This window comes from Lutjanus erythropterus, chromosome 2, assembly GCF_056507025.1.
Source record: "Lutjanus erythropterus isolate fLutEry1 chromosome 2, fLutEry1.hap2, whole genome shotgun sequence".
NCBI lineage: Eukaryota > Metazoa > Chordata > Actinopteri > Lutjaniformes > Lutjanidae > Lutjanus > Lutjanus erythropterus.
In genome coordinates this window covers 9813311-9832707 of record NC_139318.1, presented here as the reverse complement: position 1 = coordinate 9832707, position 19397 = coordinate 9813311, and the positions used below count along the sequence as shown (strand labels likewise).

At 37.9% G+C, this 19397-nt stretch overlaps 1 protein-coding gene across 1 annotated transcript in view; it reads right to left on the bottom strand.

Annotated features, from left to right (window-relative positions):
• cntn3b (contactin 3b) overlaps nt 1-19397 on the bottom strand; it is a 93926-nt gene that overhangs the window by 55133 nt on the left and 19396 nt on the right. The window contains exon 4 of the mRNA XM_084727622.1: nt 4310-4485. Within this exon, the coding sequence (XP_084583748.1) occupies nt 4310-4485 (176 nt within the window). The remainder of the gene's footprint in view (nt 1-4309; nt 4486-19397) is intronic.

Genomic DNA, 19397 nt, shown 5'->3' with positions numbered 1-19397 from the left:
AAACTATGGTCCCATTTAGACTAAAATAGACAATAAAGCAGAGTATATTTTAGGGCATGGCTACGTTCTGATTGACAAGTCAAGTTCTCAGTGTGTCTGTCCAACACAGTGTCACATGGCTCACAAAACTGCAATCAATCCATCAAACTAGGTAGCATTGTTCAAATGTGGATCAAGATTACGTTACTATATTGCATGGTCTTTTATATGTTTTAGAAACATATATTAGTGCACTGTTTAGCTGTAATATGAGACAGATTGTGACTAGGAGGACACTGTTGTGTATCCAGTTTCTAATGTGGCCTCCTGAAAATCCAATTAAACTGGTAAAGTAGGCGGTGTTGATCAAATATGAATCACAATTCTGTTACTGTATATTTTATTTCTCAAATGTTTTCAGAAACATATTTGAGTGAGGAAGCACGCAGACCACCATTTTTTTCCAGACGGACGGACATCACAGTCACGGTCCATCATCTGCCAGTTCTACACTCTGAATGATCTGGTTGCAAAAAACACAAGGTGGTGACCCCACTTTACCAAACTAAAGGCTTCAAAATTGTTGTCCACAAAGCAGAACAAGCTGAAGACATAAGACTCAACTATTATCACCTTGAAAAAGCTGGCATGGCGTTTGATATGGTGGTTCTTGCCAGCAGCTTCCTGTTGTCGTGTTTCTGGCCACTCGATAAATGTTAAGTCTAATATTCACTAACTTTTAGCTCTGCTTTTCGGCTCCACCAACTCCTGAGAGAAATATCTGGCCCTTTAGGTCCTAACATCCTCCACTATGTTCACCAGCTGCTCTCTAACTGTTCGTCTGCTGCTTGGTGACCACAGTGGAATCAAACGGAGCCAAATCACCGCAGGACACCGAGGAGGCCACAGGAGGAATGGCTGACTAGAAATACATACAGAGGCGACGTCCTTCTGATCTCACCAGGCTGCCTTAGTAAATACAGAGTCCATTTCCTTTAAGACTTTTACGACTGTGTGGAGTGGTGCTGGAGCGAGATGCAGGAAGTATACAGTGGGTTTATCAAAGTTTGAGACAGAACCAAAGAGGATGGTTAAGGGCTATTAAACCGACAGTGAGCTGAACAATGCTAAAATACTCTATAGAGCATAATTTCCTCTGGGTCACCTCTCACAACACACACAGTTATTTGACCCTTACTTAAAGTTAAAAATGATTAACACGTCTGAAATCCCATTTATCAAGACGTAAAACTACATGCAAAGGCAACCAAGTCGTCACTACACCAGCAACCTGTGCACATGCAAAACTAAAAGTAGGGCTGTGATCGTATGGATTTTTTATTACCACAGTGAGAAGAGCAATAAAAAATCATAACTATTTTTTTACATAAACCAAGATGTTGGCAAGGCACGTCCAACTAAGGTCAGTTTTACTCTTTGTAAAACTACTAAAGATTTACATTTGCAAAACTTTTGCAGAGCCTAGAAAAGCTATTTTTATGTGCGTGACGTTATCCCAAATACAAAGTCTGGGCTGACCGCACATGCACCATGCTAACATTGCCATGTTCGCAAATCTCAGCAATTGACTTGATGAGTACAATATTATCATCTACTAGGATGCAGGATAACCGTAAAACATGATAACGATAACTGCTGATAAAAGCTTTAAAATGAAATATCAGTATTGGTCTGATACAAAGATCCCTCTCGATGTGTCGGGTTGATAAGATTTAATTTTGCGCAAGAGATGTGTGTGGAGGTTTTTATTTTCTATTTCCAATGATTGCTCAGCATCTGTTATGCGAGAAGGAGCTAAATTACATTCACTCAACATTACAGATTTAATTGCCCATAATAAGAGCCGTAATCCCAATCACTTTGACGCAAAGAGCAAAGAGAAACAGGCACCGGTGAAAACAAACTGTCAGCAGTAGTTTTCATATTTTGCCCAGTGAATGTGTACGTTTTGAAAAACATTGTATTTTATGTCTGCAACTGCTGGTGGGCTAAGGTTAGGCATAAAATGTTTATTCTACCACAGGAGAGACTTGATATTCTCTGCAACTGGGTAGAAAAAAAAATATGAGCGTATTAGCTGTGACGCAAACCACATTTACACAATACTGTAGTCATGTGATGCCTACTGCTGGGTTGAGCTCATTACTGTCATCACTGCAAATTTTATTTTGAAGGCTCATTCTCGTGTTGACATCAGTGCATGGATCTATTAATACACTAAAAGATCAGCTCTCTGACACATAAGTCAGGAACACAGCCTCTTAAGATCGAGATCTCATTTACAAGTGAGACCTGAGTAGACTAAAAATAAAATAATAAAGTATTAATTAAAGTGGAATGACATAGAGATACATAAAAAAAGAACAAAAACTAATATATCAAAGATTTAAATATACAGTCACATAGAAAATAACACAACATAAATAACAAATAATATATTTTTAAATATCTTTGGCATCGGCATAAAACAGAACTAAAAAAGTCACACAATCTCACCTAAAATCAATGCCCAAAACTTTTTAATTGCCCTATCGTTGTCAGTGTGTCAAGTTTCAGTCTATTTTGCAGAATGTTCCAGACAATTGGAGCAAAATATCTAAAAACTGTCTATTACTATTTACTGTGGGCATTTATACAGTCAGCCAGTCCTGAGAACGGGTATTATAAGTAAAATCTTGGATGCAGAGTAGAGATGATGAATAAGGTTGTAATTATAGATAAAAAGATAAAAGTGTTATTTGCCTGGTAGAAAAGGAGGACTAACCCACCTTTTAGATAGACAGCATCTAGATATTTCAGGTTAGAAGCAGGAGTGTGACTATGAATGATACGACCATAGTTTGAAACAGGGAAAAAAGTTGCTTCTACAGTCAGGAAAACAAGACCTGATCCTATACATAAAAAACAACATTCTTACTTTGTGACTTCAATTTTCTGTGTGTTTTAAAAGTGTGTGATGAGAAACTTTTTCAATCTAAGGTGCGGATCCGAAGATTGCTGTTGATTTCTGTAGCTCTAGAGAAAACTATAAACTTACCATGAACTTATGACAGTATGCTTCAATAAAGTCCAATAAACCCTGGGAATATGTTACTTTATCACTGTGGTGAGAAAAAAATCCATATTGTCACAGCTCTACTATCGTCATTGACAGTCGGCCAAAATGAGCTGGCAAATATTGAATACTGGCAAAAATCCAACATTGTGCATCCCTTATCATAACCAAAAACATCGGCCAAAGCCAAGAAAATAACACCTAGATTATATTAAACCAGAATTTCTCTAAGGCAGTATGAAAAAGATGAATTTATAGTAATACAGTGTGTATGTTGATGCTCTTGTGTTTAAATCTCTGCATTATTTCAGTTGTTTCTATTGTAAACGCGAGCTGTGGGAGGACATGCTAGCTTCTCGTGGCTGCAGCTGAAATTTTGAAGGCAAGCAAAGCAGCAAAGAAGCCATGACATTTCTATCTTAGGGCAGTGGCCTCATTACACGGGAAAACAGAGTATCAGCCATGCTGATCTCCTAGACCTCCCTCACTGTGCATTAGGCAAGACAATAAATGTCAAGCAGCTCTGCTCTTCACCCGGTCCCCACAAGTGAGATTCATTACTGGGCCATAGGGATAATAGCGGCCCATCTCCTGAGAGGAAGTGAAAGGCTCTCTATCCTTGGGACATGATCAATAGTCAGCAGGCTTGATCAAGAGACGAGAGGTGCCTCTACAGTGCCTGTCTGGAAGGTAGGACCCCACTCCACGGCATCACTTTCCAACCCGCCCTTTGTCTTTTAAGCAGGGAGCTGAGAGAGCAGCAGACAGGCTGTCACTATCTGATTCGCTCTCGATCTGCTGTATATATTGCACAAAAAGGCTGGCTGGTGTTTACAAAGATGCAAACACTCCTTAAGTATTATTTGTGTTTGTCTCCTTTAGAGTCTGGATCACAGGGGCCGGCGGATCGCTTGGCAAAATATGAGTCAATTCGGACTGAGCATAGATGCTGTCAGTGTTGGAACCACTAATGAGAATCAATGGAGTTCAGAGGCAGTCAGAAGCCGCCTCACCCACTGTGTTTGTTGCATCTGACATTTCATTCGATTACCATTTCCCCTCTCGAAAATCTATTCGCAGGCAATCTAAATGAGAAATTGGAATAGTAAATGAAAAAAAAAAGGGCCTGGGCCACAACCGTGGCATAACACACATGTCAGGCTGATTTACAGCAGATACAAAGAGATGCCAGAATGTCATAACCGTGTCAGAGCCACGCCAGGAACGTGTTAGCAATTGCAGGGGATCACTTACATGCAAATTGGAGGTTGGCTCGGCGGCTGAGGATGGACCCCCACGTGTTGAAGGCCATGCACTGGTACACTCCGGTGTCTTGGTCCTTGTCCAGGTCGCTAATGATCAGGCTGCCCCCAGACATGTGACGCCGGTAGTCATTCCCCAGATCAATGAGTGTTCCGTTTAGTGACCATCTGGAAAAACGCAAACACAATCAGTCGCTGGAGCCCCCCTGGAGATGCACGCTCACAGTGTTTATCACAGAGATCGATTTGATCGGTCCACCCACATCATGCTGAGAAGATAAAAGGTGAGTAATAGGAGTAGGGTTCTGTATTATTAACAGGGAAATCAGAATGCAGTGAATATCCCTTACAGCAAGTTAGGATGATAGAAAACATTTCTTGACACCGAGGAAGGCTATAGCTTCCAGTTCTCAACCGTTTGACTTAATTTAAGCATTTTGTTTTGCTATTAATTTAGGCAAAATTCCAAAACAGAACATTTCTGCTGTGGTGAGTATTGATTTTCTCCTACTTGCATGGTGGAGTGGATTTTATTTCATCTCATTTTTAATTACTTCCAGCAAGGATGCTGTGTTTTTGTGCAGTTTGTAAGTCTGGTAGCAGAATATCTGAAAAATCTTAACACACATTTACATGTGGTGAGAATCTAGGCTGTGTGCCAAAACAATGAAAGAAGAACACATGAGGTTATGCTTCATAGCATACTGAGATAGAGCATTTTTCTGTTTTTAGCCACACTTTATCGCCATAAAATTCTATACAGACATTTATGGTCCCAAGAGGATGAATCCTGCCGATCTTTGTGATCTCCTTACTTTTCTTTTAGGGCCACCACGAGGTTGACATTTGTTGATTTAGAGCAAAATATGTCAACAACTGTTGGATAGATTGCCATAGCGTTTGGCCCAAATATTAATGGTGCCCAGAGGATAAATCATGATGATTTTGATTATCCTCTGACTTTTTATCTCATAGCAACAGTGGGTGAAGTTTTTGACTTATCCAAGGTAATCTAAACATCAACAGGATTGATTAGCATAACATTTTACAGACATTACTGTTTCCTTAGATGAATCCTAATGACTTTGGTGATCAGATGACTTTTCTTCTAGCGCCGCCATGATTTCCACATCAGTGATTTTTAGTGAAATGTCTCAACAACATTTAGATGAAATTTGGTACACACATTCATGCCTCCCTCAGGATGAATTATAATGACTTTAGTTGATGAAATACCTGCACTAATGACATGCATCTCATTAGAACCAGCACCAACTGGCAAAACACACCAGCAAAGAAGCATTGCATTCAGAATTGTATTTAAAAACACACGCTAATTCTGCTGACATCAAAACAATAACAGAAGACATACTTTCATCATGAAGTAGCAAGGGGTCATGGGATTTGTTGTACTCATTGTTACATTGTTAACTGCTATTGGCGATGACAATCTGACTTGACTCGTCTCAGACATCGTGGTCCCGGACAAGGTCATGTATTACAGTTAGTCACATTCATTGACTTCCGTCCTCATGCTCTGACTTATCCTGCATTTCCCCAGAAGGTACAGTAACAGGCGAAACACCAAACATTTGTAATAATGTGTGTATACAACTCAACACAATTTTGTATATAACAAAATTAGGTTAATACTGTTGTTTTTTGACAGTTTAATGTGGAAATGTTAGATGATATACCTTTAAGTATAGTGTTTTTGAAGAAATGTACTTAATGTATAAAAGTAAAAGTACTCATTATGAAGTCAGTGAGCTTTGGCAGTGTTACATGGTCATATATTATACTATTGGATTATTATTGTTATTGATGCAATAAGATTAAAGCTGCATTTTAATGTTGTGGGTTGCAGCAGAGATCATTTTACTCATTTTATACTCATTTTACTACTATTGCAATAGAGGTATAAAAAAGCATAAACTGAGATAGTAAATTGAAGTAACCTGGGACTGTAGTTATGGACAGTACTTGAGTAAATGCTTTCCAGCATTGCTAGCACACTCAACTAACATGGGGAACATAATAAACTTTGTATGTACTAAACATCAGCATGTTAGCATGGTCATTATGAGGGTAATAGCATTCTGACAGCATTTAGCTCACACAGAGCCACTGCTGTAGACTCAAGTAGAGCTGCAACAATTAATTACCGACTATATTGATAATTGATTAATTGTCATATTTTTAAGAAAAAATTCTCAGATTTCAGACAGTAAACTGAATATCTGTAGGCTCTGGAAAAAACGATACAAAGCAAATTTGAGGATGTCATCTTGGGCTTTGGGAAGCAGTGATCCAGCATTTTTGTCACTTTCTGACAAACAACTAATCAATCAATCAAGAAAATTATAGACAAATTAATCAATACAAGTAACTGTTACTTGCAGTTGCAGATTCTACTGCACTTACTTGAATGATTATGTGCCTCTGTACACATTTTGACGCTGATTCGGATTCAGATGCAGATTAAAAAATGCCTTTAAAATTTTGTTTTATTAAAATTGTGCTTCTATAGGTCTATGCAGCCTTGGCAGAGGCATGCGCTCTGCGAGTGCTTTCTAATTAGTTTATCTCGGTGCTTTTGTGTTTCTGACTTACTGCTTTCTGACACCTTCATATTGCATTGTCTACAGACCATTTCCTTCAAGGAAAGGTCACGAGGTACTCTGTCATGCTGGCTCAGTTCAGGAAGTAACAGCTATTAATCATAGCCACAAAAGAGACGAAACACTGAATAATGCCCACGCTGAACAATGAAAACACTTTATACGTTATTCACCGAAATCTACAGTCTGTCGGTCTGACAGTGACATATTCTAAGGGGATACAAGCTGAGTGATACCCATGAGAGCAAGTGGGGTAAGGAGGCTTTATCTCGGGACATTAACACAGATGAAAAATTACTTTTCCTTATAGAATTTGAGAAACAAAGGATTATTGGAATGCCGCGCGTTGGTCCGCCTTAGTGACGGGACTGTGAAATGACAATTCCAATGATAAGGAGAGAAAAAAATCAATATCATTTTTTTTTCCTCCCAGGCAAACTAACAGGCAGTTAGAATGATGCTTCATGCAGTCTTAAAGGCAGTCATGGCTCTCCCCAGTCTCCTGCCTGACAGACTACAAAAGACGAAGCTGTCTTTCATCTTGTAGCTTGCATTATTCATCTAACAATCTCTGCCAGTCACTTAATCTGACTGATTTTGTCACTATTCCAACAGTATTACTTTTAAATACCTTATACTTGTCTTGACAAAGCTTATGTTTTTAGGAATATACTGTATATGAAAACACACTTTGCATAATTTGGACATTTTTAATACAACACACATTTTACTGCTTCATTTTAAGTCCTCGTATGTCTACATTTAAATTCTCCGCTGTCCTTTCGCTCCTCTGTTTGTGCCAAAGGGAGGATTATTGTATGAGGAAGAGGGGGAGGAGGTTAAACGGAAAAGGATGGGGAGCTAGTTAGACTTGCAGCCGCCCAGCATGATTGAACTTAATGGGAGAGGAAGGTGGGCAGCCTGGACAGATCTCACACCCTCGGAGCAGACAGCTGGTCGGGCTGCGACGGTGTCTCTGCACCACCGCAGACACAATCAGCAAGCCACCCACCCACTCTCGCCGCAGAAACATCTGACACAGGCTATGATATTAGACGACACCGGGATCCTGTCATCACAGGGCTCCTGCTCGCCCGTTTCATGCAAACTCAGAAAAGGCGGATGCAATTTAAAGGTAACAAAAGATCAGCGAGAGCTGCTGTCAATATGTCAAAGATGGACTCGGACGCAACGTTAATGCAGTCTCGATTATTTTAAGCATTTGCAATTTCTCACATAGTGAAGGTGAGAAGTAAGTGAAGAAATGCGCACCTTTACACTCAAGAGGAAACATCAACACTGTACACAGCATCTTTATAAAGCAAGCTGGGATGTGATGCCTTTACACCAAAGTGACAAAAACAACCTTCTCCTGATGGATTACTCTTTCACTGCTGTACAGGGGATAAAATACAGCACCATGATTTAATGGGCAGAAATATCAGTCCCTGTCTCATCTGTTGCTGCCACACTTTGTGACTGACCTCCTACGTCCACCATATCATGATCAATGTAGGTGCATGCGTTCAAACATAGCTCTACCCGAAATCATTCACCGATTCTCTATTGAATACTTATATAGGCAACGTAAAGCCTATTGATCTACAACAAGCACTGAATGTCGGGGAAGTTCATAATTTCAGACACTGCTCAGGTCATTCCTCTCATTTGGTAGCCATCTAAATTTGCCTTTTTCCTGTCTGCACAGTGCATGGAGATACATAAGTACATACGTTTCTAATAAGTTGGGATTTATAAATTGTCACTAATTACTTTTTTAATGGATAAGAAATCACTTATTATTGCTATCTGGATCAGGTAAAAACATTATTAACATCAGGTTTTGGGTTTGAATGTTGTGAAAAATCTTTCTGTGCTGTTGAGGCATTATTAAAGTAAGGTTATTAATAGTCATTAATTTAGAGTTTCTCACTTTCTAACAAGCTGTCGAGTCTGCTTTAGTTATAATCATTAGTAAGTTGTTAATGAAGGGTTATAAAACATCAAGTAAACAGTTGAAAATGTTAATATGTCAGTTATAAAAGAGAATAGTTTCTTTATTTCTAGTAAGCTGACAGCGAAAGTTAGAAAGGTAATCTGTGAGTTTACATGTTAATAAATCATTTACAAAGGGTAATAAACCACACAGTGTGCAATTATAAATGTTAGCAGGTTATTAATGAAGGTTAGAAAAACCATCAAGTCAGCGGTTATAAATGTTACTAGGAGACCAATAAATTCTAACTAAAACAAAACAGCAGTAAACTTCAGTGAATCATCTGTAATTTAATGTTAACAAGTTATTGAAGAAGGATTATAAACTATCAAGTAAGCAATTAATAAATAAGTTAATAAGTCTGTAATAAAATATCTTCTCAGTTTCTAGTACACTGACAGCAAAATCTGGTAGGTCATCTGTAATTATAAATGTTAATAAGTCATTAATGAAGGGTAATAAACCATCAAGTGAGCAGTTATAAATGTTAACAAGTATAAAGGGTTTGTCACATAATCTGAATCTACACTTGTAAATGATTATGGGGTATTAATAAATGGATTTTGAGGATGAACTGAAGACCTAAAAAGTGTCATGCTGAAGCAGAAACTTGTGCTTATTAATGCCTTACAACTGATCACTAAGAACACTAGTAAATGATTTATTCACCATGATTTGCAGCGTACACTTGACAAGAAGAACAATTTTACACCATGCAGGTTATCAGAAAGAGGTCCTAATAAATCTTGGTTAGTGACAATTGATTGCACACCACTTTTTGGAATAATGTGAGTCCACTATATATGATAAAATAACTCTCACTAAACATTCAACACTACAAAAACTTCTGAAGGACTCTATAAAGAAAGATGGATGATTTCAGAGACATAGTACGAGTTATTCTCTTATTAAGACACTGAAATGTTCGCCCACCACCAACTGTCTAATATACTCTGAGTGCTCATGACAGAATTAAAGACGGAAGGCATTTGACATTTATCTCATTTTACTAATATCTTCTCCTCTGAAATTCTGGATATTTTTAACTCTACATTCCTCTAAAAGTGATATATTATAAATTTAGGAATCATACTTCTCTCTGGTAGAACTGCTCACAACTCCTGTCTGTACCATACTTGCCAACCCTGCAGATTTCTCCCATATTTCTCCCAATTTTTGACAAATTTTCACACTTATTTTACCTTCATTATCACAACCTGTCTCTGACTGTACAGCATGTATAAGCCTTATATAACTACAGCTACACCAAACCAAACTTCCGGGGAAGAATCAATAGGTAACGTTTTAGAGGAAAGGGGCATGCATTTTGTAAAGTCTGCTGCATCAATTTTCTTTTAGGGGCAGGACAAAAAAAAATAAATTAAAGAAAAAAGAAGAATATTAGTTCACGCTACAGGGAAAATTTATTCTAGTTTCTTTCCTGAGAATTAAAAGTAAATTTAAAAGTAACATAAAACATAAAATTATCAACTGCAAAAGATGCATATATAAAGAATCCAATACATCCTATGCACCCTTTGTATTGCCTGTAGGCACCTACATCATGTCAGACTTACACTTTGTTTCATGGCACTTACTCATGTTGTTCTCTCCTGACTAGATCCTTTCTTGTGTTGTATCAGCTCTCAAATGCAAGTCATTCTGGATAAAGTTGTCTGCTAAATGCAGTGGTGGAAGTAGCTTATTACAAATACCCAAATTACTGTAATTAAGTTCACTTTTATGAGTAGATTTTCAAGTCTATATTTTTACTTGTACTTAAGTATGCAGTACAAGATGTAATCTACTTAGTTACTATTACATCTTATCTAGTATTCAGACCTTTCATTTGCATTTTAGTAACCAATAAGGTGATCTGATTGGAAATGGGCCAATGAAAACCAGTACATAGGAGCAAAAACACACAACAAAATGCTGCAGCAGCACACATTTGGAGGACGGATGTTAATGATCATTAATCATTTGACATTGTTTTGTTTGGTGGAGCCATTTCTTGAATATGGAAACTTAAACTTCTAAACTAATCTGAACTAAACTAAACAAAAAAGAAAAAGAAAAATGAGGAAATAAACATGTTTGGTATCTTATGAATTATTAATGATTGATCAATTGATGGTGTTTTCAACTACTGCTTCAGGAAAATGCACAAAATTTGCAACCCTAATTTGGAGAGGTGACCGTGACATCAACGGTTAAAAGTAACTAATACTCTGTGTAGTTTTTGCGAGGAATATTTTATACTTTTACTTAAGTATATCTTTAACACAAGAACTTTTATATTCAATTGAGTAGTATTTTAGCAATTTAACAGTACTTACTGAAAGTGCAGATTTTCAGTACTCTTTCCACCACAGAAATTGTAAATAAAAGCATGCAATGTGTCTATTATGTTATTATTTTCATTCTTAAAAAAGCCACCAGAATGCTGGAAACAAAGTGTCTGGAACTCAGAATTTTTGGTATTAGAAACCCCCCCCCCCATTTTTGAGGTCTCAAGGTGGGCAAGTATGGTCCTGAAGCTGAAACCTGTGATCGCTTTGTTTAAAAGGGCCCCAGTTCAAAAAGGTTCAGCAAAAAGGCACACATGGAACAGCACCCTACTCATTTGGATAAAAGAAATTCAACCTAAACAACTGGAGCTTTAATCATTAAGCAGTTTTGTGACCAGCGTTTTGCTAATTAGCAGGAGACATCATAGCAATACTTGTTCTCATTTCAAAGACAGTAGTTCCCTTCCTACTTCATTATAATCTTCGCTCCAACACAAACTGCAGGAGTGAAAACAGAGAGGTGGAGCAGGCAGAGCGGAGGTCTTAATGTTAGCACGGACAGCCCAGACTGAATCACGCCGAATCCCCCGCCACGCCGGGCCGAGAGGAGCTTACAGTAAGTCCGACACAGTCCCGGAGAACAGTCCTATTTGCTGCGGAGTGCTGCAGGCGCTGGGCTGAACTGAGCATGCTCTGAATGAACTCCCCATGACCTTGAGGTTCACATCAATTTTGCATGAGGTCTCCTCATCAAATAGACTGGGGATTGTACTGCAGCACTGGCTCACCTGGCTTTCCTTGAGGCCAGACACCCACAGAGACGGCAGTGACCACACAGATCACACATGCGCGCACACACACACACACACACACACACACACACACACACACACACGCAGAGCTTAGAGCTGATAATGGAAATTCAACTGCTGACCAGGGTACTCTCTACAATTATGTTTAGTAGGTTACTGCTGCTGCTTTTTATTAAATTGATGTTCATTTGGCCTTCAAGCCAAATGTAACGCGATAAATATTCCTAAAACCACCTTGTATTAGTGTGACTGCTTGTGTGTGTGTGTGTGTGTGTGTGTGTGTGTACTGTATCAGCGTGAAAAATCCTATGGAATTAGTGAAATATTAACAGATAAAAGTACATGTGCATATACATATCTACATGCACACAGTCATAACCCCCTATAAGCAGGCATAATACCATTTACAATTACAGTTTATAGCCTGGATATATGACACTTTTATCCAAATTTAAGAAGTGAAAAAGGAAATAAATGACGGTTATAAGCACCAACAGATTAAATAATTTTAAGGGATAGTTTGAGCTGTTCTTTGTGATATGTAGTCACTGCTGTGGCCGGGGGCAGCAAGAAAAGGTATTTTAACCACTTACAAAAGTTCTACCTAAAAATAAACTGCTAGTTTGGATTCACAAACATCACACAACAATAATTTTTTTTTTAAGGAAAAAAGTATCCAAATACTCTGATTTCAGCCTCTCAGATTTGAATATTTGCTGGTTTCTTTACTCCTCTATGACAGTAAACTGAATATCTTTGGGTTGTGGACAAAACAAGACATTTGAGGACGTCACATTGGGCATCACAGTGATCAACATTTTTCACAACTTTCTGACATTTTATGGACCAAACAATTAATCGATTAATTGACATATTAATTAAAAATCAAAATAATGGTTTGTTGTAGCCTTAAAATAATTAGAACTATCCCTTAACAGTCCACATATCTGCCTTCTAGAAATTCAAAAATACAGCCTTTATTTAAGCCCACAGACTTGCATTCCTCCAGCTGATCCCATTTGCTTTGAAATGATCTCAAAAGCCCTCCGGTCATAGGATTTTCTCACTCTATAAAACGACAAGTGACCCTCCAAAAGACAAAAATCGATTAAACAATCTCTAGATTCAGCCCTGTTATCTGGCTCTACGCCACAGCTGAATTCATAACAACAACAACAACAACAACAAAAAAAAAAATCTTCTAATCACGCCCTCGCAGTTCTATTTATGTCCCTGTTACCCTGTGCCGACCCGTAAACAAAGGTAGAGTCATACATCTGCCTGAAGTCACATTACATGATAGCAGACACCAGCCAGAGTACTTTTTTATTCCCCCTTTCCAATCACTGCTGTGCCCTTGATCCTGTGTTACAGCAGATTCATAGTAAACACAGTGACAGGTGTATTCATAAAGCACAGCTCGGAGCCCTGGAGTGTGCTCTGGCGCTACACTGGACTATTTGTCAACTGGAGAACTGTCAGGGCTCCCGTTCGTATATTCACGGTGTCACCGAGTGGGCGAGGTGGAGCGGAGCGAGGTGTTGGAAACAAAATCAGACAGGGTGAAGCTAACTGGCAGAGGTTATGAGCATAAACACAAATGACAACCTGATATTTTCATTTTATCATATCTGCTATCTGTGCTCCGGTGTTTAAATTAACCAGACAGCATTTTAAAACTTGTCAAACAGCCTATTAAAAGGCTTATCTACCTCCGTGTCACATTGGATATCACCAATCTGTCATTTTTACTATATTACGAGCAATTATGTAAGGAAGTTTTCAGTTATTTATTTATGTTTTCAGCAAGTGGTTTCCTGCTTTTCCTCAAATCTAAAAGAACTGCAACGCATTTTTGTGTGCTGGCTCTTTTCCTGTCAAGGATTTTTCTGCTGAGCATCATTTCAAACTGAGTCCAACTCTGATAAAGTAATTATTAACCCCAATTGAAGCATAAGGCAGGTCATACTGTTTTTTTATTTTTACTGTTAAAGGCATAATAAGCAACATTTTCCTAAGAAAAAACCACAATGTATAGACTCATAATCCTTGTCAAACATCTCTTATGACCCACTAGAAGTGCCTGTATTTTCTCATTATTTTGCTGTGTTTGGGATGCTTTACCAACCCAAAACTGCTATATTTGACATCCTGGGAATGTGACTCATTTTCAACTATCTTTCTGGTGTGTTAACAGCTTGAACAAATCCCACTGACTCTACCTTCAATAAATTAAGAGTCCTTAAAAGTCCAAAATCAACAATTAATTAATCCTACTAACAAGTATGTTTTGTGTATTTAAATTCCTCTGTGCTAGAGTTACATAACCTAGCATTACCCTCATTACTTTGAACATGAGCAGTGTAGTTTAGTTTGACTCAGTCTCACATACACCATCCTCCTGCTGCTGCAAATACACATTAAAAGCATCAAATGTGTAGTAATCTGCTGCTTAAAATTGTTACCAACTATTGACTCTCGTGTTTGGGAACTGGGCATCCCTGGACTACTGAGGTACAGCCTTTATTGTAAATGAAAACTTATATCTATACATTTTGTTTTTGGAATTAATCTCCAGAATGGGTAGCATAGTGTAATATCCGACACGTTCTCACTCCCATCACATCAAGTACAGCAGCTTGGTCAGTGGCGCCATGCCAGGGCTTTTGAAAAAAATATCTAATTATGGTTCTTTTGACTAATATGATTTGTGATATTTGAGGGAATTTTTCTCATTTTCAGTGAAAAACAAGACAATTAATAATGATTAGAGTGTGATCTTTGCAGGGATCTATGCCAGACAAAGATGTTGTCTTAAAGTTGCAGAGTTCTAGAGATATCAGCTGGAGGGGTTTCTCCCTTCTCTCCATTATTGTGGAACTGGATGGCACTAGTTCTGCGGTGCACAAAGTTCCAAAGAAAAACATTTGCAGAACTCAACAGCAATGTCTCTTTCCAGAAATAATGACCCGGTTACTCAAAGTAATCCACAGACCTTGATGTGAGCGGTTTCATGTAGAAACTATTTTCTTTCTACAGTAGAATCTTCCGGGACTATTTTAAAATCTCCCAGAACTTAAAAATGGTATTTTGACATACACTTCTCCTTTAACAAATATTCCACCTCCTGCATTTTATTTTTCAGCCCTACCCCACACTTCATATGACACTCTACGTACCCATCTAGCATTGCTTTTGCATGTGCAGGGGCTCTCCACGGTGAGCAATAATAAATGTGCAACGCTCTGGTACTTTCAAAATAAAAGCACAAAAAGTACTTGGTTAGGTTTAGGAAAAGATCACGGTTTGAGTTAAAAATAAGTATGTTAGTTACATGAGTTAATGTACGTGCACAAACCCCGGCCTCCTCTGTGAAAATCCTCAAACTTCCTCCATTTGCTGTTTTTCTCGCTTTTTAAACTACATCACCCCACTCCAACAGTTCATTAAAGGTGCAGTGTGTAAAAATTAGAGGGATTTATTGAATATGAAATATGAAATTGAATATTTATAGATTGTTTTTTAGTGTAAAATGACCAGCAAAAGAGAGGCGAGGTGTTTGCAGTCTGTAAGGTGACTGCAAGATGCCACTAAAACATACACACTAGTACCTTAAAACATAACGTTTAGAGGGGTACCTTTAATGTTGTATTTTAAAGCATTTGATACACTGGGAGTAAGAACAGGCTGAAATATTTGATGACGCTCAGCATTTCTTCTTTATTTAAAAAGACAGATAGTTTGTTAATACACCTATAAGATAAAATACATTGGGCAGTTTTATATTTATAACACTAATTGATACCTTCATTGTAGCTGGTATTACTACATACTTTGCTGTAGTTCATCACACCTATGTTGGAAATCTATTAGGCCACTGGATTCAGGTAATATGAGAATAATAGTTTAATTGTATCTACATTTTACATAAATTTTCTCACTGTTGGATACATAGGAAAGCTGAAATACCCAACTGGAAGAGAGCTGACAGACTCAGTGCTACAGTGGCTCCCTGACAAGGGTTAAAATCATCTTCTCTGACAAATTCAATATTGTGTGACCCAATTTTTTCTATGGATATTAAACCAAATGGATGAATTTTTCTTAATAGCTGCAGTAACTGAGGAAATTAAGTGTGGAGCTCTGAATGTAATACCCTCTCGCTTGGCATATCTAATTATACAAATACTGTTCATTTGCAGGGTCTAGGCCCATGCATAGTTTGCAGACTCTGGTGAAAGTCACAGCATGACCACATCCTAAAGGCATTTTTCAGTCTGCTCAGGACATTTTGAGGTTTTAATTTCAGTGTTAGTGAAATAAATTGCCAAGAAATTATGCTTTCTATTTTATCATCAGGACAAAACAGTCCTCTCCTTGCCCGAAGGGAAATAAGTCAAGGACGATCAGTGTCAGCAAAACTGATGCAACCCAAATAAACCTATAAAAAAATCCTCAAAGTAAAATTAAGGGTGGAAATAGTGTGTCTTTAAAAGCATTACCAGACATGTCAATCCACAGCCGTGAGAGTTCGCTCACTCAAACATCAATTCTTCCTTTTTCAACCTGGGTTCACATTTTTTATTCATAATTGAGGGCACTGACTCCAAACAGTGGAACTACTGACCTAGATGAATATCGGCAGAGTGAGATGTGTGCGTTGTTTTGTATTACAAACAGAAGCTTTGAAATGGTGGAAAATCAGTGAACTCCAGGTACTACAGCTCTGAGAAATATACAGAATAAGAGATGAGCTACACGAGGCTCACTGAGGACACAAGATTAAGCTAAACAACAACTTTATATAAAATCTGAGCAATAGAAAGTCTCATAAAAATCATCCTTTTTACCAAATCTCCTTCATGGGTGGTCTATATTTTGTAGTGTGTTTTAACTGAAAAACACAACATATGACAGTTGTTCAATAAACAACCATTATATATCATTTTAAATTTAAAATCAAAGAACTAGCTGTGTCGGTTTTTGGCCACAAGCTAAAGATCACACGTTTGACACATTATTGTATTGTAAGTTGATATGGCTAATGTGTTAGCATATTAGCTGCTAATGTGTTAGCAGCTGATGTGTTTGAAAGCTATTGCTTATTTACACATCCAGCAGACACTGGGCAACATTAGCATTCATTTAGAGTTTTGCTCCTGTGGCCTGACAGATTAGCTTATAGCTTTGTTTTGGTCTCCACCTACTCCAGATGGATATACTTTAGCTGCTAAATGCTCCTCTAATCAAGTATATTTTCCAATAAGGATAAAGGAAACAAACAAAAAAAAACCTCAGCAAGACCAACAGAGGAAAGGTCTTTTCTTTCAGGACAGAAGTGGGATCATTATGTCCACTAGCTAGTTGCTAATGTTGTTTGTCTGTCCTGGGCAAGTTGCCAGCTGCCTCCTGCTGCTGAACCCAGGGCTAATGAAAGCAGTGGGACTAAACCAAAACACTAACAGTTGCTGGACTTAAAAACCCAAACAGTGAGGTGGAGGACACTAAGGTCTTGTTCAGACTGCCAGCCCAAATCGTCTTTTTGGCATGTCCAGATAGTATTTTAGAGATTCTGAACAGCAAAAAAAAACCAAAAAAAAAAAAAAAAACACATGAAATGTAATTTTTGCAAATGGGACCCATTTGGAGGTATGTAGTTTGAAATGCAATTCCAATCGTATTTCTACAGATGAGACCGGACACTTTGGCAACTAAAATTGGATTTCAAAGTGTCAAATCCAGAGTGACCGAAATGCATCAGAGTGGCCAAGCAGAATCCACGCTGCTACTAGCAAATATAGGGCTGGATATAATTTAAAACATGGGTGTTACAGTATGGTACATTTGTGTTTCTTTAAATTTCAAACTGAATGCTTCTAATTCACTGGTATGGCAACTGCATGGCAGCTATTACTGTACTCTTGACTGTGTTACTACGACATATTTCACATAATACAGAAATATTTTAAGAACATTTTATTCGCAAAACTAAAACAATAGAAAATAATTCATGACCTTTTCTCAAGTATATAAGGTATTAACACCACTGATATCGACTTTCGTCTGACATGATTTGCAGATTTTTGCTGCTTGTTAAGCCAACTTTTTAAACTTAAACCATGTCCATATATTGGCAGTTTCACAGGCCTTTTTTCCAACTCATACTCCTGTTTCTAGTGTGCACTGTGTCATCAAATTTGGCAGAGCTTTGACCTTATTGGTTCTTTTATCTGTGCTTTAAATGTTTTGTTGTTGACAGATACTGAAATACGTACATGTCTATTTTTAACCCAAACCATGATCTTTTCCTATTCCCAAATAAGTAGTTTTGTTGCCTATTTTTTTAAAGCGTGGAAAGGGGGGACTATTTGCATATTCATGATTAACTGCATACTAAATGAAGGCGAGGTATAAAGCTTTATGATTTTAACAAGGAATTGAACTTATTTTGTAAAAGAGCATATCAGACACAATTTATTACATCTTGCAGAGCATTAATAATTTAAAACATGACTGGAGGTGGACTTTAAGCAGCAGATTACTACACATTTGATGCTCTACTGAGTATTTACAGCAGCAGCAGGGATATGTGGAGTTGAGTCAAAATAAATGTCGGTGCTCATGTTCAAAGTAAAGAAGGTAATGGTAGATGGTGCAGCGTTAGCCCAGAGCAATTTAGCTCAGGATCTGGCTACTGTTAGTAGCTACTGTAGTAGTAGGAAGGTAGTAATTCATTGTTGGTTTTAGACTTTAACTTAAAGTCCACCTCCAGTCATGTTTTCAACAATATAAATGCTCTTCAAGAAGTAATCAATTGCATCTGGTGTCTTCTTTTTTGCAAAATAAGTTCATATACCTTGTTAAAATTGCTTAAATATAGCTCTACACCTTGCCTTCATTTAGCATTCAAGGAATCATGAATATGCAAATAGCCCCACCCACTCCACACACACTCCAACCCCCACTCATACCCATAAGTAGTAATATACCCATAAGTAGTAAGTAATAAACAATTTAACTATGTAGCCTGCTTATCCATGGTAGAAGCACAAATAGCAAGGAAAGAGAATTTAATCAACAAAATCAGAGCAAGTAAACATAATCAGACGGGCAAAACACTCCGCTGCTGAAACCCTGCTGATGTAAATTGAAGTCGCGTGCATGACGGAGCATTGCCGTGACGCAGCACAGGCGCGCCTGGTGTAAATTACGGGTTATGATATGTAGAGCCCCACCCCCCGAATTAACAGGATTGGTTCCTTGGGTTTATGACATCATATACCCAAACTGACTGAATCCTTTTTTTTAGACTGCTCCTATTCACTGCAGTTTCAAAGCAAAAAATGCTCAGACATGGTGT